Here is a 23949-nt window from a genome sequence, read left to right as displayed (position 1 = left end):
GGTATTCAGCTGGTATTTCCTTGTTTTCACTACCTATTTTATTCATGTTTTTATTACTTAGTTAGTGGAAGAATCTTTTGTAATGTATGTTTGATGGTGTATGCTTTTAATTAAGCGTTGCTGACTATGAATGTAGATGTAAATGCTTGTATAACTGTGTTTTAATTTTAAATGTGTCAAGCGCAAAGAGCATAATTGTAAAGTTATGATGTTGCGCTATATAAATGCTCATTTATTATTATTATTATTATTATTATTATTATTATTAATAGATAAGCAAGAATATTGCTTTTTTACATCCAGCCCCTCGCCCTAATATAGGGTCAACAAGAACAGAAAACAATGATAATCAAAGAACTATCGATCACATCAAACTTAATACATTATAACTGTATATACAGATACAAATTTAAAAATAAATTGTCATACTGCATTTTAAGTACAATTTCCAATGATAAAAAGTGTCCATTTTTGACATAACTTAATTTAAATCTGCATATTATTATAACTTTGTTTAACATGCACATACATTTTAAATGAATTGATGAACCATTCAGCACATGTTTAGTTGCATTATGTGCGACATATAATTTTTTTTTAAGCTGTCTGTGTTTTTTGTTTTATGCTTAAGAAAAATAGGCAGTGAGTTCCATAGGACCGCACCTGAATAAAGAATAAAGAAGGCTTGATTTGAAAAGGTCAATACGTGGAGTCGGTGTAATGATTATAAACAGACGGAATGGAGTTCCACACCATAGCGCCAGAGAAGGCTTGACTAGTTTTGAACAAACAAGAGAGAGAGAGAGACTGAGAGAGAGAGAGAGAGAGAGAGAGAGAGAGAGAGAGAGACAGACACAGACACACACACACACACGACAGACACACACACACACACACACACGTATACACACACACACACATAACACACACACACACACACACACACACACACATACACGCACACACACACACACTCACACTGGCATTAACACACACAGGCTGACACACACACGTGACAGGCATACCGCACACAACAACAACAAAACAGCAACCACCAAATAAAACCACCACCAACAACAACAACAACAACAACAACAACAACAACAACAACAACAACAACAACAACAACAACAACAACAACAGGTTTGTTTTAATGATTTGTTAAACTAACACTCTTTTCAAATTCTTGTGCCAGTGCGACTGAGTCGAAGCCAAAGTAGGCTTTTGCGTCCGTCGTCTGCTGCGAGCGGGACCATCGATTGCAGAACACTCGTTAAATCATCAGTGCGGCCCAAGAGAGAAAAGCACAGAAAATTCGACATTATTCTAAGGAAAACTACATTTGAGATGGCACAAAAAACGTAAATCATATTCTTGGACAGCCTGTGTTCCGCAGTCTTCAATATTCTCATTCGGACTAAAGCTAACCCTCGTCTGCTGGGGCCTTAGCAACAGCGTGGTCACATGGGCAATATGGCCGCGCGCGAAGCGGTTACACTGTGTCGATAGAAGTGCTAGCGAGTCTACCATTTGTTACGGTTCTTTTGTCCCTTTGTATATTGATCTGAGGAAAAGGTGGCTGTTTGTTTTAAGGAAACCATGCTTCACATTACTACAGAAGTCGGGAAAGTCGGCAAGAAAGGTTTGTGTACTCTTTGGCCAGGCAGAAAACTTTTTAACTGAACGAATGGAGTTGTGTAAACTTTGTGTTCACTTTGTTTGCCTTTTCTGATTGACTGTGTTCACTGGTAAAGTACAATCTGAGTTTGATCATGGAAGAACTTACTGATTAACCTTTGCCGGATGCCGCTTTTGACTACACACTCCCGACGATGCGGGTTTGTCTGAACCCATACATTTGAAAGAGGGTTTTTACCGTTTATTCCTCTAACGACGATGCGGGTTTGTCTGAACCCATACATTTGAAAGAGGGTTTTTATCGTTTATTTCTCTAACGACGGGGTGGGTTCAGAGAAACCCACAGCGCTACTTCAGTGGTTGCATCGAGTTTCTCCCTTCACCGACCTCTTGCAGGGGAGGGAGAGGGGGAGGGAGAGGGGGAGGGAGAGACTGAGAGAGACTGAGAGACTAAGAAAGAGAGAGAGAGAGAGAGAGAGACTAAGAAAGAGAGAGAGAGAGAGACTAAGAAAGAGAGAGAGAGACTGAGAAAGAGAGAGAGAGACTAAGAAAGAGAGAGAGAGAGTCTAAGAAAGAGAGTGAGAGACTAAGAAAGAGAGAGAGAGAGACTAAGAAAGAGAGAGAGGGAGACTAAGAAAGAGAGAGAGAGAGACTAAGAAAGAGAGAGAGAATAAGAAAGAGAGAGAGAGAGAGACTAAGAAAGAGAGAGAGACTAAGAAAGAGAGAGAGAGACTAAGAAAGAGAGAGAGACTAAGAAAGAGAGAGAGAGAGAGACTAAGAAAGAGAGAGAGAGATACTAAGAAAGAGAGAGAGAGACTAAGAAAGATAGAGAGAGAGACAAATAAAGAGAGAGAGAGAGACAAATAAAGAGAGAGAGAGACTAAGAAAGAGAGAGAGACTAAGAAAGAGAGAGAGAGACTAAGAAAGAGAAAGAGAGACTAAGAAAGAGAGAGAGAGAGACTAAGCAAGAGAGAGAGAGACTAAGAAAGAGAGAGAGAGACTAAGAAAGAGAAAGAGAGACTAAGAAAGAGAGAGAGGGAGACTAAGAAAGAGAGAGATACTAAGAAAGAGAGAGAGAGAGAGACAAAGAAAGAGAGAGAGAGACTAAGAAAGAGAGAGAGAGACTAAGAAAGAGAGAGAGAGACTAAGAAAGAGAGAGACTAAGAAAGAGAGAGAGAGAGACTAAAAAAGAGAGAGAGAGACTAAGAAAGAGAGAGAGAGACTAAGAGAGAGAAAGAGAGACTAAGAAAGAGAGAGAGACTAAGAGAGAGAGAGACTAAGAAAGAGAGAGAGAGAGACTAAGAGAGAGAGCCTCAGAGAGAGAGACTAAGAAAGAGAGAGAGAGAGAGACTAAGAAAGAGAGAGAGAGACTAAAAAAGAGAGAGAGAGACTAAGAAAGAGAGAGAGAGAGACTAAGGGAGAGAAAGAGAGACTAAGAAAGAGAGAGAGACTAAAAGAGGGAGAGAGACTAAGAAAGAGAGAGAGAGACAAAGAGAGAGAGAGAGAGACTAAGAAAGAGAGAGAGAGACTAAGAAAGAGAGAGAGAGAGAGACTAAGAAAGAGAGAGAGAGACTAAGAAAGAGAGAGAGAGAGAGACTAAGAAAGAGAGAGAGACTAAGAAAGAGAGAGAGAGAAACTAAGAAAGAGAGAGAGAGAGAGAGAGAGACTAAGAAAGAGAGAGAGAGAGAGACTAAGAAAGAGAGAGAGAGAGACTTAAAGAAAGAGAGAGAGAGACTAAGAAAGAGAGAGAGAGAGAGAGACTAAGAAAGAGAGAGAGAGACTAAGAAAGAGAGAGAGAGACTAAGAAAGAGAGAGAGAGAGACTAAAAAAGAGAGAGAGAGACTAAGAAAGAGAGAGAGTGAGACTAAGAAAGAGAGAGAGAAAGAGAGACTAAGAAAGAGAGAGAGACTAAGAGAGAGAGACTAAGAAAGAGAGAGAGAGAGACTAAGAGAGAGAGAGAGAGACTAAGAAAGAGAGAAAGAGACTAAGAAAGAGAGAGAGAGACTAAGAAAGAGAGAGAGAGACTAAGAAAGAGAGAGAGCGAGAGACTAAGAAAGAGAGAGAGAGAGACTAAGAAAGAGAGAGAGAGAGACTAAGAGAGAGAGAGACTAAGAGAGAGAGACAGAGAGAGAGAGACAGAGAGAGAGACTAAGAAAGAGAGAGAGACAGAGAGAGACAGAGACAGACAGTCAGATAGACAGACAGTCAGAGAGACGGATAGACAGACAGACAGAGCAACTGACAACAGACATACAGACAGACAAACAGAGAGACAGACAGTCTCTTGGAGACAAACAGGCAGACAGACACTGTTCCGCCGCTTTGGTAATTATGGGTGTAGCAGAACCCGCGCCGTCGGCAGAGGGATAGTTACAATCACTACTACTCTTTAAAAGTATGGGTATGTGTGAACCCGCGCCATCGGTAGTGTTTATGTAAATTATCATAATCAATTAATTCTGATGTTTTGTCATGTACACACTAAAAATTTGCAGACAGAGAGCAAATTAGGTGTGTGAGAGATACTTAAAATTTCAAAACGATACCTTTAATGGTTCCAGAGTTACAATGATTTTAGTGTGTCTCTGGGTACAGGTGAACCCAGGAAGCACGGCAAAGGTTAACTTGCCAAGAAATCAGAATACACACGAGCATACACACATGTACACATTCAACTGACACTGACAAATCATATTCTTTTATTTGTGAAAATATTCTTCATATCACCACAGAGCGTGAACGCCGCCACTACCCCCAAGTTCACAACCTACCAAGTGTACCGATGTACAAGGCACAAGGGCGCCTGTTCATTCCACACAACTATGGCACAAACATGGAATGGGTGCCACACGGCCAGTACATTGAGCCGGAGGTCACTGAGTGAGTACACTGTACTGTAAATACTTGCTCTGCTTGCTAAAGGTACCCCCTTTTATATGTTCCCATGATAATTGATGTATCAACCATAAGTTCTTATCATTTTTTTGTATGAAAGGAGGTTTATTTTTGTTTGTTTGTATGTTTAGTTTGTTTTTTTCAGCAGGGGGAAAAAAATCAATGAAATTGAGTGGCATTATATTGAAAGTGTGTGGTCACTGATAAAAATCATGAACATTAATTTAGTAGACATGCAATTCTCTCATTATACAGTAAGCAATCAGACTGTTGATTTACAATATGATTTTGAGTTGAATGTGGTTTTATGATATCTAAAAGCCTGCATGAATCTTTAATGATGTGTACAGTTTTACATGATAAGAAAGGAAACTTATTTTTGAGTCACTTGAGAAAAAGTGACTCTATGTAATCGGTCAGTGTTAGTCTGTCCGGCCGGCCGACCGTCCGGCCGGCCGGCCGGCCGTCCGTAAACACCACCTTAACGTTGGACTTTTCTCGGAAACTATCAAAGCGATCGGGCTCATATTTTGTTTAGTCGTGACCTCCAATGACCTCTACACTTTAACGATGGTTTCGTTGACCTTTGACCTTTTTCAAGGTCACAGGTCAGCGTCAAAGGAAAAATTAGACATTTTATATCTTTGACAAAGTTCATCGGATGTGATTGAAACTTTGTAGGATTATTCTTTACATCAAAGTATTTACATCTGTAGCCTTTTACGAACGTTATCAGAAAAACAAGGGAGATAACTAGCCTTTTCTGTTCGGCAACACACAACTTAACGTTGGGCTTTTCTCGGAAACTATAAAAGTGACCGGGCTCAAATTTTATGTGAACGTGACTCATTGTGTTGTGAATAGCAATTTCTTCCTGTCCATCTGATGCCTCATATAATATTCAGAACTGCGAAAGTGACTCGATCGAGCGTTTGCTCTTCTTGTTTTTTCTCACTTCACAAAGCTGAAGTGAACAATATTAGTTCAGTTCAGTTGGAATGTATTTCCAGAATATATATGTATAACAGCCTGGGTGAACTTTGATGGTTTGCACAATCTTTTTCAGGATAAGAAACTTAAGGTATCTTTAAGTATTCTCATGCTCACTTTAAATGACTCTTCATACCCAATGACTGTAACACTGCTTGAGCTTGTACACTGGGTCTTTTTTCTCTGTCAATCCTTTCAAAGACAATCAGCAATCATTTGAGCTGTTGCTAAACAGAGGCATGTTTTGAAAACTTACAGGACTACATTCACTTGCATGTGTCAGTAGCTCATGACAGGTTGTTTTCTTAATTCCTGTCAGCTTGGGAGTTGTGAATTAAGTGCAATTAAGTGAGGTACTGGTCATAGTGACTTGTGTTGATTGCCGGGGCGCGGCTTGAGTTTGCTTTAATTGCATGTTTTTTTTAGCAATACTAAAGGGCTATGAGACTATATATTTCCATCCTTTTTGCAATGCACCCTTGTGTTTCTTTGTTTCTTGTTGTTGTTCTTGTTAAGAGTAATGTTTCATAACATAAGTGTTTGTCTGTGCATCTGTGTGTCTTCCTGGTTATGTGGACAGAGTCATCAACGAATATTTGTGAATATTTTCCGATTCCATTGTTTGGTGAATCAAACCACACAAAACTTATCAGGGATTTTGAATAATTTTACAGGTCTGGTCCAGACTGGTCTTCAAGACTACGCTACATTCCTGACCCAGAAAATCCAGAGTACCCTGCAGCTGAAATATGGCCCAATAACTGGCGTAGTATGAGACCATACCCCTGTGAGTACACAATTCTTCTTTTCTGTTTTTTTCCCTGTGTGCGTGAGTGTGTATGTGTGTAACACGTGACTAATTTATTTGCTGTACATGTAGTTTTTCATTTTTTCTGGTTTGTGCTTTTGTAGTGGGGTTGTGCTTGTTTTTATGCGAAGAAATTTGTTTGTGTGTAGATACTGAATTGCATCAGATGAATATTTGTTTAAGCGCTTAACATTTGGGATGCTTTCTTGTGAAAATGAGTGCACGCGTGATTGAAAGAGCGACATAGGTGAGCAATGCAATGCACAGTGGACACGTTTATGGGTTGTTTGACGATAAAGTAATGTGTGCAAGAACTGAAGAATTTGACAAATAGAAAAACAAATATAGATGAATGTTGTTATGTTTGTTTTGACTAGATGAAGAGCAGATGAAATACTGAACGGATGTGTGAGAGAACAAATCTTTGGTGTAACAGTATTTGAACAATGTACTAATCTGTGCTTTTTGGGCATGTTGTATGTTTTATTTGTGTTTTGTGCTTTTGTGCTGTTGTTTTGCCTAGCTATGTGTGTTCTTAGTGATACTGTATTCCCGGATCTTGATGACAACAACAACAACAACGATAATGACAACAACAACTCTGATGGGACTAACAGTGTCGCATACAACAATTGTGAATTTTCATTTGAAGAGCCTGCTGCTTCAAAGAATGTAACATTTCAACAGCGAGTCTCAGAGGCCAGTCATCAGTGTAAACCACCATATGAATGGCCTGAAGGTCATATCATTTTTACCTTGCTTTTTGCATGCAGTTTCTATTGCATGGGTCATGAGTATCTTAATCGGCACTCTTCTTCAGATTTTGGCATGAAACACTATATAGATTCTTGCTGTCTGCTGATCATCTGTTTATGTCTGTAGTTCTTCATTTTGAATGTCTTGAATTATCTAATTGTCTCTTTCATCAAGGACCTGTGTAATGACTATATATTGCATGCAAACTTGCATAAACTGACTTGAACTTCAGAAAAAACTCATACTGTCTGTTTTGATGACAAAAGTATGAGCACTGACAAAGAAAAGAATGTTCTTGGAGAAGTGGTATCTGAAACATATTGCAGTGACTGAAAGTTAATCATACCAGTGAATTGTTTACAGCTTTGTCTCTGCTCATTTCCTGTGCTCTTTTTTCTGTTGACTGCATGGCTTCCTGATGTTATTACAAATGCTACTTCTTCTTAGTTCTGGTGTTTTATATTTATTTGCATGTATATATGATAGGGAAGGAGAGAGAGAGAGAGAGAGAGAGAGAGAGAGAGAGAGAGAGAGAGAGAGAGAGAGAGAGAGAGAGAGAGAGAGAGAGAGAGAGAGAGAGAGAGAGAGAGAGAGAGAGAGAGAGAGAGTTCAAATCAAATCAAATCAAATTTATTTTACGAGGGTTGTGGCTTAAGCAATACAAACGAGCTTCTTTTCAACCAGCCCTCGCCCAGAGAGGGACTACTCTTATCTTATATATTTTGTATACACACAGAGACCAAAAAGAAAGAGAGAGAGAGAGAGAGAGAGAGAGAGAGAGAGAGAGAGAGAGAGAGAGAGAGAGAGAGAGAGAGAGAGAGAGAGAAAGAGACAGACAGACAGACTGACAGATAGACACAGAGAGATAGACACAGAGAGATAGACACAGAGGGAGACAAAAAGACAGACAGACAGACAGACAGATAGACACAGAGAGATAGACACAGAGAGAGACAACAAGACAGACAGACGGACACAAATACCCACTGAGAGAGAGAGACAGACAGAGAGGCAGACAGACACACACAAACAGAGACGCGCAGATATACACAAACAAATCATATATTCAAATGTAACACTCGTGCATGTGCCTCTGTCTTCATTACTGCTGTTTATAATACTGACCATATAATGTCAATTCTCTACAGAGAGTATAGAAGAATACCTGCAGAAATGTTTCTTGGGCGATCGAGGCAAGAGGAAGGGGATATGTAAGACATTACAGTTTCAGTACTAGTTGTCTTGTTTTGCATAATAATTTATGTATTTTCTTTACTTTCTGTTGCAAGAGTTTATTTATACTTCCTATCAAGTAACTGTTGTTGCATCTTCTGCTTACAATTATTTTGTATCGTCTATTCCGTTTCAGTGACCAATCTCAGTAAGGAAATCGAGATGTGAAATAATGAGTTAATCCTTAATTATAATGTCAGTATAAAATAAAACCTAATATTGTGGTTGCGTTCAATAACGACACTGGACATCATTATTTAAAAAAAAAGTTCTTTATAAAGACGTTTGTCATTTTCTTTCAAGATGGAAAAGGGGGGGGGGGGGGGGGGGGGGGGGGGGGGAGGCACCATTGGGACGAGTCAAAAATGTCCCTACATTGAAGGTGGCCTGTCGTGTGAGGGATTCTTTCATTCCATTAATTATTATATTCCAATTAAGAGACAGCATCAAGTATCCTTTATTGGGAGGTGTTCTCTCATCCGAGGGTTCTGATATTATAGGGACCACTATTTTTATGCTATATGGGGGATTAGATTCTTGTTCTTGTTCTCTCTTGTATTTTGTTTTTGCATTGGCGCCTGTTGATATTGAACAGTTCCTTGTATTCCCTTCAGAGTTGTATATATGTTCATGCACGCATTTGATGTTCTACCGGCACGGTTGGCCTAGTGGTAAGGTGTCTGCCCCGTGATCGGGAGGTCGTGGGTTCGAACCCCGGCCGGGTCATACCTAAGACTTTAAAATTGGCAATCTAGTGGCTGCTCCGCCTGGCGTCTGGCATTATGGGGTTAGTGCTAGGACTGGTTGGTCCGGTGTCAGAATAATGTGACTGGGTGAGACATGAAGCCTGTGCTGCGACTTCTGTCTTGTGTGTGGCGCACGTTATAATGTCAAAGCAGCACCGCCCTGATATGGCCCTTCGTGGTCGGCTGGGCGTTAAGCAAACAAACAAACAATATTTGTTGTTCTTCTGGATTGGTGAGATGGGTGTGCATGCTCTTATTTCAGAGCTGGTGGTATTCAGTAGGCCTATGCTTTATTTCAGGTTGTCTTTTAGAGTTAAATTAGGCATGGACATCGGAACTAACGAACTTGTTTTGATTGTTCTTCACCTACACGTTCAGCCATAACATTGAGTTGCAAAATGTGAGATGGGTAGTAAAGAATGCGGATTTTTAGGTTGGTCAGAAACTGCATGCACTTTGCGCATATATGTAGTATATTAGTGTCATTCGACGAAGGCCTGACATTTTAAATCAACTTGATTATCACTGTAAACGTAGATATTCTATGCAAGGTCTATGCGTTCTTGTCAGGACACTTTCTAACAATGTTCTTCGCTCAAAGGCACCAGAAAAAGAATAGGGGTATATCTCTAGAATGAGAGAAGTGAGCTAGTCAACTTCGATTGGCAAGAGTCATGGAATAACATAATTATATTGTGTATTTGATGCGTTGCGCAAGTTAGCTAATGTATCAACGTGATTTGTTTGTTTGCTTAACGCCCAGCCGACCACGAAGGGCCATATCAGGGCGGTGCTGCTTTGACATATAACGTGCGCCACACACAAGACAGAAGTCGCAGCACAGGCTTCATGTCTCACCCAGTCACATTATTCTGACACCGGACCAACCAGTCCTAGCACTAACCCCATAATGCCAGACGCCAGGCGGAGCAGCCACTATAGATTGCCAATTTTGAACCCACGACCTCCCGATCACGGGGCGGACGCCTTACCACTAGGCCAACCGTGCCGGTATCATCAAAGTGTACGCGTTCGTGTTACGTGCGGTGGAATCCGCCTTGTAAGACCACCATCCTCCACCCCCGCTTTTAGCTCTCCACCCTCTTCGGACCCTATTTTTTCAGATGTTCTGTTTATAACACCTGTAAATTAAGTTACCTCATTTTAAGACTGTACCTTTTAAGATCTACGTTTCTCAAAGTGTTGAAGGTTTAAAAAAAAGGGTTCCACTCTCAAGCAACAGAAGAAAAAACGTGCCACCCGGAGAGGGTTACACCCAAACGCAACAAGTTATAGAGGTCTTAAAAGGGGGTTCCGCTGTAACACTCTCTGAAGTGGTAGTAGTGAAACAGTGGCACCCGGAGAGGGTTAAACCCAGGGACAACAATCATAGAATCATTATCCATGCTATTTGCAGGGACATACAAACGCAGTGACAAGGAGTGGCTGCTGGACCCAGGCCTGACCAAGGTGGGGCTGCGCTGTACGTTTAACGGAGAGCACAAGGCCACGTCCACGTCAGAGAGCGAGCTCACTCACTCCATGCTGCTAGGCAAGGGACGACCTGGTGAGATCAATAATTTAAGTTGCTATGTCTCGACATGTATTTCTCTCTCTCTCGACTGTACACAGAGATAAGAACAGCCTCGCTTTCACCTAGATCCTGCCTAAAAACAATGTTCAGACCTCATGTTCAGACTCGGCGTAATGATTCCGAAAGGACTACTTTTTAGCGGTCAAGTTCAGTCGTCCGCATGCTCGAAAGTGAAAAAAAGATGAAACGTTTTGCTACAGTATCGGAGGATGAACTGTCGAAGAAGAAAAAGAATCTCGTGCCAACCACTACGCAGAAGACCATCCGAGTTGTCCAGAAGAAGTTCTGAAACACGTCACGTTCCAAATCAAAAGACGACATTCTATTCTCTTACGTCACTATTCTTGGTTTACGGTACCATTCGGCGGCTTTGCTACGAGTATGCCATAGTCTTGGTTGGCCGAGACCTTGAGGTGGAATGCGAGTGATTAGGTTTGTTGATTTTGCTCGGAGAAGTGGTCCGTGTTCAAGCAAGTTTCTTTCTTCTTTGAAAACAAAAACCCTAAGACCAGTGAATGTCGAGATATATATGTTAATTGGATCTGTGATCCAAACATGCCTTTTGGTCAATCTCGATGGCAGTTTATTCCACTCGCCCTACGGGCTTGTGGAATAAACTTCCATCTCGATTGACCAAAAGCCATGTTTGGATCACAGATCCAATTAACGTATAATGTTCTTCGTCTTCCGCGTTCATGCGCTGAAACTTCCCACGTTCAAATTTCTGTCGTTTGCAACGACTAGGTTTTAACGTGACCTTAACAAACGTGTATGGCCATTTCAAGTACACAGCCATACTCTGATTTCGGGGGATGCATGCTTTGTATACTCATCTTCCTATAACCCACCGAACTCTGACATGGAGTTAGAGGATTTGTTTCGTGTGTACTTGGTCTTGTACTTGCGTGTACACCCCCCCCCCCCCCCACCGCTCTCTCCATTACCCCTTGATCCGCCCCTGTGGAATATGAGGATGCTCCCAAGGCACTCTCTGTGACCCTTTGCTTTGTGTTACAGAGAACATGATTGACAAGCGCAACGAGATGACTGAGGCATCCCCAGGCGACAAGAGTTACCAGGCCGCTGAGTACTCTCCCAGCTTTCACAAGCTGGGCTGTACCCGCCCCCTCACCAGATATGGGTAAGGATTCTTGTAGTGCGGTGGGTTTGCTGTCTGACTTGCTGGGTAGGAAGCACGGTGTGTGTGTGTGTGTGTGTGTGTGTGTGTGTGTGTGTGTGTGTGTCTTTTGGGGAGTGGGGTTCTTTGGATGGGTGGGGAAATGGTAGGGTAGGGGCATGGGTCGGTGGGTTTTGTGTGTGTGTGTGTGTATGTGTGTGTGTGTGTGTGTGTGTGTGTGTGTGTGTGTGTGTGTGTGTGTGAGAGAGAGAGGCAGAGAGAGAGAGAGAGAGGGAGAGAGAGAGAGAGAGAGAGAGAGAGAGAGAGAGAGAGAGAGAGAGAGAGAGAGAGAGAGAGAGAGAGAGAGAAGGAGAGAGACAGAGAAAGAGGCAGAGAGAGAGAAAAGAGAGCATAATTGTTGCATGTTCAGGAACAAGAGATTAAACGATTGAGAGAGAGGGAGAGAGAGAGAGATAGGGAGATAGAGAGAGAGAGAGAGAGAGAGAGAGAGAGAGAGAGAGAGAGAGAGAGAGAGAGAGAGAGAGAGAGAGAGAGACAGACAGACAGACAGACAGACAGACACAGAGAGAGGACGTCTGTGATTGTGACGTCTATGATAGTGTGTCATTTGAATATGATTTAGTGATTTAAAGAGAGAGAGAGAGAGAGAGAGAGAGAGAGAGAGAGAGAGAGAGAGAGAGGACGTCTGTGATTGTGTGTCATTTGAATATGATTTAGGGATTTAAATCATTTGCACGAATTCCAACTTGACATGTTCTAACTGTCGTTTAACAAGACATGTTTGCATGATAATGGATTTGATAAGGCACCTAATCTGAATTCACTTTGATTTTAGGATGCAAGCAAAAATGTACACACACAGAATCAAAAGAGATGTGCAGAAATTACACTTAAACAACACTAAGCCACCCACAGAAGAACAAAATGAGATTCAGTTAAACAGTAAAACGTCGGTCTTTGTTTTTAAAATACATAACCATATTGATAGAAAAAAAAATCATCGAAAAAGAAAATAAAGACAAGGAAAATAAGAGAAAAAAAGACATGATATGAGTACTAATTGCCTTTGTTAATTTTTGTCCACGATCATGAAAACCCACTGTTGATTTGAGTTCTTATTGTTCATTACATGTATTTGTCGGTATTTTGTTTGATGACACGAGGACAGAACTTTGTAGGCCATTAAGGTTTACTACAATGCAACCGCCCTTCAAACAAAATGTAGAGATCTGCATCGTGGTCCCGGCAAAATGTACAAACCTTATAGCTCTCCAGAGGTTATCAATCGCTTTCGTCCCATTTCCTTTTCGTCCCATACCCAAATTTCGCCCGAAGTCGCTTTGCCCCGTTTCGCCCCGACTTTGGCCCCATTTTTCTGGTGACGTTTCGCCTCATGATCGCCCCATTTTCACCCCGACTTCGCCCTATTTTTTTCTGGGACATTTCGCCCCATGATCCCCGCTATTTCTGTAAGAGCTTTATTCTTCAACAGATTTTAAATCGAGAGTCATGCCGCTATCAAACACCAACTAACATTGCATGTTATTTGCCTGCACATTTCTCACCAAGTGTTGCCTGTTACCTGTGTGTGTGGTTTGTCACGTTACAGCCCTGCACGCTCAATGCACACTCCTGACACCTTTATACCTCTTATGCCGCTCTTCGAAAAATCCAGGTAAGAACCAGCCAAACCGTCCATGGACAGTTGTTTTTTTGTTCAGAACAGAGATACTTCAATAGAGTTTAGAGACAACAGAAGGGGTCCTTTGTTTGGAGATGTCTCGTCAGCTTGACCTTAGATTGAAGAAATGATTCTGTGAGCTGGTACTCTCGGTCACAGCCCGTTTAAATATTTTTTTATTTTTATCTTTGATGTCTGAGCAGTTCCTTGGTTTCAACAACTTACAATGCGTGGATAAAATCCAAAAACAAAGAGACTGCCAACGTTCCAAAATTCAGAATAAAAAAACCAAGAAAGGTTGGAACGTTGTTATGGACAAAATTACGTTACACTCACAAATATGAATCATTCGCTCGGCTTCCTGGCGAGTGGTCGAAAACTGAATTTCATGAAGATAAGTTTTGTGTGATATTTGTTTGTTTGTTCACTTAAAAGACCGTTGGGTCGACATATTTGTGAGTGTAACGTAATTTTGTCGATAACAACGTTCCAACAACTTACCTTTCTTGTTACATTTAGCTAGTCAAGTTTTGACTAAATGTTTTAACATAGAGGGGGAATCGAGACGAGGGTCATGGTGTAGGCTATGTGTGTGTGTGTGTGTGTGTGTGTGTGTGTGTGTGTGTGTGTGTGTGTGTGTGTGTGTGTGTGTGTGTGTGTGTGTGTGTGTAGAGCGATTCAAACCAAACTACTGGACCGATCTTTATGAAATTTTACATGAGAGTTTCTGGGAATGATATCCCTTGATGTTTTTTTCTTTTTTTCGATAAATACTTTTGATGACGTCATATCCGGCTTTTTGTAAAAGTTGATGCGGCACTGTCACACCCTCATTTTTCAATCAAATTGATTGAAATTTTTATAAAGCAATCTTCGACGAAGGCCGGACTTCGGTATTGCATTTCAGCTTGGTGGCTTAAAAATTAATTAATGACTTTGGTCATTAAAAATCTGAAAATTGTAATTAACATGTTTTTTTTTATAAAACGATCCACATTTACGTTCATCTTATTCTTCATCATTTTCTGATTCCAAAAACATATAAATATGTTATATTTGGATTAAAAAAAAAAAGCTCTGAAAATTAAAAATATAAAAATTATGATCAAAATTAAATTTCCGAAATCGATTTAAAAACAATTTCATCTTATTCCTTGTCGGTTCCTGATTCCAAAAACATAGAGATATGATATGTTTGGATTAAAAACACGCTCAGAAAGTTAAAACGAAGAGAGGTACACCCCCCGCGGGTTAGAGGGAAGAATTTACCCGATGCTCCCCAGCATGTCGTAAGAGGCGACTAACGGATTCTGTTTTTCCTTTTACCCTTGTTAAGTGTTTCTTGTATAGAATATAGTCAATTTTTGTAAAGATTTTAGTCAAGCAGTATGTAAGAAATGTTAAGTCCTTTGTACTGGAAACTTGCATTCTCCCAGTAAGGTAATATGTTGTACTACGTTGCAAGCCCCTGGAGCAAATTTTTGATTAGTGCTTTTGTGAACAAGAAACAATTGACAAGTGGCTCTATCCCATCTCCCCCCTTTCCCCGTCGCGATATAACCTTCGTGGTTGAAAACGACGTTAAACACCAAATAAAGAAAGAAAGAAAAGAAAGTGCTATGCAGCACAGCGAAACAACTACCGCGCTGAACAGGCTCGTCAGTTTCACTCCGTTTTGCACAAGTGCGTTCAGTTTCATTCTGTGAGTTCCACAGCTTGAATAAATGTAGTAATTTCGCCTTACGCGACTTGTTTTTTGATTTACAATGCGAGGGTAAGCGTACCTGTAATGGAGGCCCGTCTTGTGCGATGACACAGTCCCGTCAGTAATGGAAACTCTTGCACACTGCTCTGTGTACTTAACCAAAGTAAACTTAGTACAGCGGAACAGATTTTGTTATCAAGATTTATAGTAGCGATTGTAAAAGAATTTGAGTTTTATAATAATGTATTAATGCTGTTCAGAAGAACATATGTACAGCGGAACAGATTTTGTTATCAAGATTTATAGTAGCGATTGTAAAAGAATTTGAGTTTTATAATAATGTATTAATGCTGTTCAGAAGAACATTTTGGACGGAGGGACGCTTTTTGTTGATTCACTATGTGCATGACCTGACAGTACATGAGTACAATTAAAATTGCAGAAGCCCACGCAGAGAAGATTTGTGTTTCAGTTTCTTGTTCGATTGTTATTTATTAGCAATCCTGGTGTTTGGTTAAATATTGAATTCGTTCTTAAAAAATCTGATTTTTTGTTTATTATAAGAGGATCTGCAGTTCATGTGATCTATTTGTGTTCGTCTTCCAGAGAACCCTATGTACAGAAAGAGAAGGGGCGACAGGTACAAAAAGAAATAGACGAAGTGAGACGACTGGAAGCATGGAAACCCGCCACTCCCTTGATACAGACCATTCCCGTTATTGAAGACAAGAAGTAAATCATTTATAGACAATGCTTCTTCTGTTTATGTTTATGCAGTGGTGTTTTTACATTTAGTCAAGTTTTGACTAAATGTTTTAACGTAGAGGGGGGAATCGAGACGAGGGTCGTGGTGTATGTGTGTGTGTCTGTGTGTGTGTGTGTAGAGCGATTCAGAGAAAACTACTGGACCGATCTTCATGAAACTTGACATGAGAGATCCTGAGTATGGTATCTCCAGACTTTTTTTTCCTTTTTTTTCCATAAATGTCTTTGATGACGTCATATCCGGCTTTTCGTGAAAGTTGAGGCGGCACTGTCACGCTCTCATTTTTCAACCAAATTGGTTGAAATTTTGGTCAAGTAATCTTCGACGAAGCCCGGACTTTGGTATTGCATTTCAGCTTGGAGGTTTAACATTTAATTAATGAGTTTGCTCATTAAAGTTGTCATTAAAATCGATTTTTCGCAAACAGATTTAAAATTGATTGCATCGTATTCTTCATCACATTCTGAATCTAAAAATATATACATATGTCATGTTTACTCTTAAAATGTGATCACAATTAACGAAAATAGATTAATTAGTCTTACGATTAAAATTTAAGAAATCGATTCAAAAAATGTTTTGATCTTATTCCTTATCATTTCCTGATTCCAAAAACATATAGATATGATAGGTTGTATTCAAAACAAGCTCAGAAAGTTAACAAGAATACAGAAAAGCGCGCTTTCCTGCTTAGCACAATACGCCACCGCGCTAATCTGGCGTGTCAATATCACTACGTTTTGCACGTGGAAGGTGAGCGATTTCCTTCACGCGGGGATTGATGAAGCTGTACTGTCTTGGTGAAAAAATACAGTGCGTTCAGTTTCATTCCGTGTGTTCGACAGCTTGACTAAATGTAGTAATTTCGCCTTACGCGACTTGTTTTTCATTGTGACAGCTTTTTTTTTAAAAAGTGTTTAGTTTAATCTTGAATTTGTTGTTTGAAACATTTATGTAGTTCTTTCTTGAAGTTTTCATTGTTGAGATTTCTTTCTTGTTTGTTGTTTTATGTTTAGCAATGCTTGTATTAACCCGTACAGGAGTTATTAGTTGTTTTTCACAGTTTTGTTATTTGTTATCCTTTTCTTTTGGATATGGTAGTTGATAGACTCGGAATTACGAGCAAATATCAAAGAAAAGGAGACAATCTGTTTTTGTACGTAATACAGATACGGGTAAGACCCACACAGAGCTTGATTAACGTAGCATGCAAACTTCGATGACTAATCCAGAAACTGAAAGTAACTTGCATGTACTTGCCCAAGTTTTTGTTCATGCCGTGCTTTTTCCTTTAGCACAGTTGATGCGTTTCAGACGTGTTTCTTTCTGCCCGGAGTGACTGGTTTGTGATTTTGTGCATGCAGAGAGTAATTACCGTACTTTTGTCGATGGGGATGATACATCTGAAGGTGACGTTACCACAACATCTGTGGTTGTTATCTATCTGAAGGTATACATGTGCAATTGTGCATATTTTCTACTTGCACTTTTATACCATCTGCTTGTCTTTTTCTTACCCTTTTACTTAAAACGAGCTCTTCAGACGTTTTGTTGTCTTTTTGTCAATGAACGCAGCATGGTCTATTGAAAGAACAGTGAATGGACTTGGGTGATACATTTTTGAAGGTCTATGTTATTTTTACGCGTGCGGTACGCAATATCTTATGTGCACTGACAGTGATCGAAAATAAGATAACTGTCGCTGTGTTTCTCTTGTGCCTTTCTTAGGTTTACAAACAAATTAAAGTGTAAAAAAAAACCCACATATTAATCGACGCCAAAGCTAACGTCAATCCTAGGATGTTCTCAAAATTCTGTTATTTTTGTGTTATTTTCAAAGCTCGTAGCACTTCATGTGTCGGTTTCGTTTATCATTAACCGAACATGAATGACAAATTTCTCTGAAAGCGTAGATCATGATTATGTGTATTGCGTAGGCATTATAGTTAGCTAGTTATAGCCAGTTAATCAGTCAGTCAGTGAGTTATTCAGTTAGTCGTTAACAACAGTTTTCTAGCTTTAAAAATGTTCATCTTTTTTTCTTCTTTCAGACTTCCTTTTATTTTTCATTCTAGCTACCCTGACCATTTCGGTCAATATTTATGCAAGATTTTTTTTCTTGGTTTTTTTTTGGAGTCGCTCATTGGTTGGATCGTAGATGTTGATATTAAGAGAGCAAATAACATTCACTTTACTTAATGGACTTCGCCTGGAGCTCGTGTGCCGATGTTATATGTCCTCATTCGTATTGAATGATGATCAGCTATTTTTTATTTTTCTACTCTGCATCTTCCCCATTTTGTGTTCTTCTTTCTTAATTGTTGTTGTATTTGATAATTATCTTTGTCAGCGTAATTGTTGTTGTTGGCGTTGTTCTTGTAGTAGTTGATGTTGACGTCGTCGTTGTGGTTGTTCTTCTTCTTCTTCTTCTTCTTCTCCAACTTCTTTGTCGTCCTATTTAAAAAAACAAACAAGACACAAGTACTGACTGTACGTATATTTAACTTACTGCTTGGTCGTTGGGCAACAGATGTAGAGAGAACTCTGCGAGAGAAAAGAAAAAGAGAACGGCAAGGAAAGTGACAGCAAGCAGGACCACCAATGCCTCAAAAGAAACGATTCAAAAGAAAGTGGACCCGTCGTCAATGTACTTTTTGGAAGCATCTTGAGATCAGAATGGTGACCTCGGCAGTAAACAGTGTTGTGGAAGTAGCCGAGGAAGTAGAAGTCAACACCACAAGCATGTTTCTTGATGTGCTGATGATCGTAAAACAAATGAGACATGCGTGAAGTGAATGAGAGAAGGGAGCGACGGGAAGAGGTTGAGTGCGAAGTACGAAGGAGAGAGAGAGAGAGAGAGAGAGAGAGAGAGAGAGAGAGAGAGAGAGAGAGAGAGAGAGAGAGAGAGAGAGAGAGAGAGAGAGAGAGAGAGATCGAGAGAGAGAGAGAGAATTGAGTTGAATTGAACTTTATTTAACAAGAGAGAGAGAAAGAGAGAGAGAGAGAGAGAGAGAGAGAGAGAGAGAAAGAGATTGACAGACAGACAGACAGACAGACAGACAGAAACATAATAGAGAGACAGAGAGAGAGCGAGCGACAGAGACAGACAGACGGAAAGACAAACAGATAGAAATGTCCCTGCCCGAGTTGTAGAAAGTATGTTAATCTGTTCATGTCTCAATTTTAAGCTTTGATAAACGTTGTTGACTTAACTTGGGCATGCACGGTGTTTACAAGTTGAAGCGTTTAACTTCAACAAAATTGATTGAACCATTTTTATGTACGTGCATTGTGTTTTATACTTTATGTACACAAAGCTGAGGAAATGAACTCGATCAGCTCTCTTTTTTCTATACCTACTTGTATACACATTTACTTCTTGCTATGTGCGTATTTTTCCCCTCAAATTGTTGTTGATGAATTTGTAGTATTTATACCTTGGGCTATCTTGCACAAACTATGTTATCAACCTGTTGTTGTTATGTTCATGTCATTCCGAGCCGTTTTGCTCAAACTGTATTATCTTTCTAAATATTGTGGTATTTAAAGAATACAAATGTGAGGACTGTCTCGAGCGTGAATTCAAAACAACTTCCATCTCTTACATTGCTCATCCAATCAACAGTATTAGACGCCAAGATGCGAAAAAGCCGACCATGCACACAGCAGTCAACCTTGGCCTTCCCTAGGTCAAGGTCTTACACACCCGGCAAGAGACTCAGGGATTCCCCCCCTGCAGACCAAAACTTAGTGAAGATAACACGCACTGACGCTGCATGTGAGAAAACAGACTCAGCCAATGTGTTTCAATGATGAAATTTAGAACATTAAACAACAATTTGCCTGTACAGAAAGAACGTTATCTTAACATCCCGAGGTCAGAAAGAACTTGCACCAAATGTGTATCACAAGACATAGGTGATGAATTCCATTATTTATTTGTCTGTGATTTTTTCAAAGAAGAAAGAGCTGAGTTGTTACCACCTTACTATTGGAAAAAACCTAATGCACTTAAATTTAAAAAGTTGTTTGCTACTAAGAAAAAGAAATTGCTAAAGAATATTTTGGACTTCAGGGGTCGACACTAACTTATTTGGCCTGGGGCCACACTGGCCCCGGAGATGGAAATTGCTGGGGCAGAAAACAAAAATCTGGGGCCCACTGTTATTCATGTTAAGTATATATATATACCTTCAGAATCACCACTTTTTCCAAGTGGTTCTCCGCTGTAAGATCTGCACGGGCGGCAATGCATTGTCTGTTTTTCTTCATCGTACTGAAGCCAGGGAAATTCTTTCAACCATTTGACATTGAAATTACGACAGCGCTTCGCGCTTTTGGCTGCATCGGTCTCCTTTTTTCGTTTCTCTCCACGCTGTTCTTCATCTTCATTTCCATGTCTTTTTACACCAGGGATGTGTCACCACATTTTGCGTTTGGCATTTGAAGGCGATACTTATCTCTCACGCTAAAGAGCGCAATCTGGGAGTTATTTCCCTTGCGGCATTGTCCTTCGACGATTTCAATGTTGTTGTTTTTCTTGACTGCGGCATTGATCGTTACGCAAATTTCAGTGACGACTTTGACTGGCGATTTTTAGTGATTGGCTCTGGCATTAAAATTTTCGGTTTGTCATTGTCGGAGATTTATCCTGGGGCGGAGTGGGCCCCAAGCTTCGGCAATGTTTGGGGCTGAACACAAAACTCTGGGGCGTTCCGCCCCCCGCCCCCGCTAGTGTCGAACCCTGGACTTTATTAATAGAATTTGTAACAGTTTTTCATAATTGTTTTTTTAATTTAATTTTTTTTATTTACTATATTAGCATATATCATGATTGTATTGATTGTATTTATTGTTCAAAATGCCCCCATGGGTTATGGACTAATAAAACTTGAACTTGAACTTGAACTTGACAACTCTGACATAGAAAGTGTGTGCGAAGACCGTGACGAAAACACTCCGCACAGCGTGTGGGGTTGACACGCGCCTCGACCTTGTGTCTTGACCGTATGTGGTTTTTTTTCTTCCACCCTGGCTGGCCCCACGGACTCTGAATTTTAATCGTGATTTCAACAATATGTAATCTACCTTCGCCATGGCGGCTTTATCAGTCTGTTCGATAAACATACATGGTTTACGGAACAGGACAAAACGCAAAACTATTTTTCATAATTTTAAAAAGAATGGATTTGATTGTGTATGTTTGCAGGAAACCTACATAACAGACAGTGACGTTGAACAGTGGGAAAGGGAATGGGGAGGGAACATCTTCCACGTTTCCTCTACCAGCCATAGTCTTGGGCAAGTCATTTTAGTGAAAAAATCCTTTCCTTATGACGTTGCATGTGTTGCAAAATCAAAAGAGTGCTTGAATTGGATATCCACGCAGATGAAGAAAGTATATATATTTTTAACGTTTACAGTCCAAATGAAGTTCATGAGAACAGTTTTTTTTTACGAATTCCTCTCCAACTGTCTAAATGAGCGAATTTATGAGAAAAAAAATTGTCTGTGGAGATTTTAATTGTGTACTTGATAATCAATTAGATATCATAAGCGGCGGAAAGCACAACAACACAGATGTTGAAATGTTTAAGACGATGTTGACTAAATGTGCATTAAACGATTTGTTGCGTTTGGCACATGGAGACGACAAGGAGTTTACATGGTACCGGAAAACTCCTTTCATAGCAAGAAGATTGGATTATATACTTGTGTCGGATAACATTTTAAATCGTGCAAATGAGTGCGAAATTCAATCCGTTGCCAAGAGCGACCATAGAATGGTTAGAATGAAATATAGTTAGTTATATGAAGTCTTATATCGCGCGCGTATCTCCAGACTCGGACTCAAGGCGCAGGGATCTATAGTCTGACTCATATGGAGAGAGGCCCGTCATACTGGAAATTTAACGACAGTTTATTGAAAGATAGAGTGTTTGTTGAAGGTTTAAACACCTTTTTGGAGAATTATGACAACGAGTATATAAAATGCTGGCAAAATGTGTATCGCAGCGCTTATCTGGTGTTATTTCTGACCTCGTGTCAGAAGATCAGACAGGATTTATTAAGGGAAGAAAGGCAAGTAACTTGATTAGATTAATCGATGATGTCATTAATTACGCTAATGAAAGAAATCGACCCGGTATATTACTTGCCCTTGACTACGCCCGAGCCTACGATTCCATCTCAAAAGACTATGTGGTCTGGTCCTTTAAAAAATTTGGTTTTGGCGAAAAATTTGTGAAATGGATTAAAGTTTTAATGACAAACACCACGAGCTGCATAAATTATATGGGTTGGATTTCGGAAGAAATAAGTGTGAATTCCGGAATCCGTCAGGGATGTCCTCTCTCACCTTTGGCCTTCGTGCTTGCTGTAGAATTATTAGCAATCAAAATCCGAAGTCACCCCAATATTAAAGGAATTGCCTTACCAGATGTAGGTTTTGCAGAACAAACATCGCGTATCTTGAAACTGGCTATGTACGCCGATGACATAACTGTTTTACTTCAAGATAAAAACGACATGGAAACGGTTTTGAAAATCATTGATGATTTCTCCAATATATCTCGCTTAAAATTAAATAAAAGTAAAACGGAAGCAATGTGGTTGGGATCGCGTAAAAACTGTCAAGAGAAATATTGCGATATTAAATGGAATACCCAGGTTAAAATCATGGGAATTATTTTTAAAAATGACATCCCGGCCTCTGAATTTATGGAAAAATTGGTCCAAAAGACTTGAAAAAGTTGAACAAATCATTTGCAGATGGTCAAGAAGAAATTTAAGTATAAGAGGCAAATTGTGTATTGTGTCCTTCTTATGTAGTTTCACAATTTGTTTACGTTATGCAGGCGCTTCTTGCCCCTGTTAAAGTTCTCGATAAGTTGAATACTATTTTGTTCAGGTTTCTCTGGAAAAGGAAGTATTCAAATACAAAAGCCTTTGAAAAAGTTAAACGAAATGTATTGTGTAATGTGGTGGAAGAAGGTGGTATTAACATGATAAACGTCCACGATATGCAGACTTCTTTTTTACTCACATGGGCAGCAAAACTTCAACAACGAAAACATGAACCGTGGACAACGATTCCATTAAGTCTTTATCAAGTATTGGGAAGAAATTTACTTTGTTTTAAAGCCACAACACCACTAAAACTGTTCCAAGGTATTGAATGCATTCGATCAAACTTTTGGAAAGAAGTTCTCTTAAAATGGATCCATAATAAAGCATTGGTTTATGAGAGAGAAGATCGCTTTGGTGATCAATGTTTGTGGAACAATATAAATGTAATTTATAAAAATAAAAGCTTATATTTTAAAAAATGGATAGAAGCGCACTTAGATACGGTGAAAGATATTTGGGTTAACGGAGATATGATTCCTTTTAACCAGCTGTGCACACAGATAGGATACAGTCCCTCTAGATTTTTTTAGTACGGCCATGGCGATCTTAACAACAGGCCTAGTCATCGTGCAACTGGGGCCTCTGACTGGGGGCCTACTGTTTCAGTGCTGCTAAACATCAGTATTGTGTTAATTGACAAACCATGTGGAATGTAAAGTTATGCTCAACTGTTGATCAGGGCAGAAAAACTGTTGGTTTATTCAGTGCCTGTCTGGAGTACTTTGGGTGTTTAATTCTTACTTCGTATGTTTTATTGTTCTTATTTTTGTTTTTTTTAAGGTTGTTGTCATGTGTTGTTTTGGTTGTTTTAAGAGCAGATGAACCACGCTTTTCCATCTATTGTAATTAATTGTAATTTGTATGGACAATAAATGATCTTATGTCTTATGTCTTATGTCTTAGTGTTCTATTTAACTGAAAATAGCTTGATGTCGATGCCATTTTGCTGCCATTTTCATATCATTCATTGATTAAGTCAGTAAGTGGTTTATTGACTCACTTACTGTTAGAACCGTCCCAAAATTTATATGAATATGATTTTACATCAAACCTCATATTAACCCTTACACTGGTGCAATTCTGTAACACA

The 23949-nt window shown here is 39.7% G+C and overlaps 1 protein-coding gene across 3 annotated transcripts; it reads left to right on the top strand.

The window, feature by feature from the left end:
- Window positions 1-1263: 1263 nt before the first annotated feature.
- LOC138962430 (uncharacterized) lies at window positions 1264-23747 on the top strand. 3 transcript variants are annotated; one of them, XM_070334236.1, is made up of 10 exons: window positions 1264-1642; window positions 4371-4518; window positions 6198-6310; window positions 6855-7070; window positions 8236-8298; window positions 10484-10633; window positions 11678-11801; window positions 13408-13473; window positions 15791-15916; window positions 21160-23747. In XM_070334236.1, the coding sequence occupies exons 1-10, from the start codon at window positions 1600-1602 to the stop codon at window positions 21170-21172; spliced, it is 1062 nt and encodes a 353-aa protein (XP_070190337.1). In that variant the 5' UTR covers window positions 1264-1599; the 3' UTR covers window positions 21173-23747. The 3 variants fall into 3 exon arrangements, with proteins under 3 accessions (XP_070190337.1, XP_070190336.1, XP_070190338.1); XM_070334235.1 differs by lacking the exon at window positions 21160-23747 and adding an exon at window positions 18481-20081 and having other exon boundaries at window positions 1267-1642; XM_070334237.1 differs by lacking the exons at window positions 6855-7070; window positions 8236-8298; window positions 21160-23747 and adding an exon at window positions 18481-20079 and having other exon boundaries at window positions 1271-1642.
- Window positions 23748-23949: the final 202 nt, after the last annotated feature.

The sequence above is a fragment of the Littorina saxatilis genome, linkage group LG3, assembly GCF_037325665.1.
Source record: "Littorina saxatilis isolate snail1 linkage group LG3, US_GU_Lsax_2.0, whole genome shotgun sequence".
NCBI classification, from domain to species: Eukaryota; Metazoa; Mollusca; class Gastropoda; order Littorinimorpha; family Littorinidae; genus Littorina; species Littorina saxatilis.
Note: the sequence above shows the minus strand (reverse complement) of the source record. Positions and strands in the feature narration are given on the sequence as shown.

Excerpts from the sequence above, each read along its gene's own strand:
- LOC138962430 (XM_070334235.1), top strand. The coding sequence starts at position 1,600 with ATGCTTCACATTACTACAGAAGTCGGGAAAGTCGGCAAGAAAG. Across the intron at positions 6,311-6,854 it reads TAGTATGAGACCATACCCCT|CTATGTGTGTTCTTAGTGAT; the intron begins GTGAGTACACAA and ends TGTTTTGCCTAG. Across the intron at positions 8,299-10,483 it reads AGGCAAGAGGAAGGGGATAT|GGACATACAAACGCAGTGAC; the intron begins GTAAGACATTAC and ends TGCTATTTGCAG.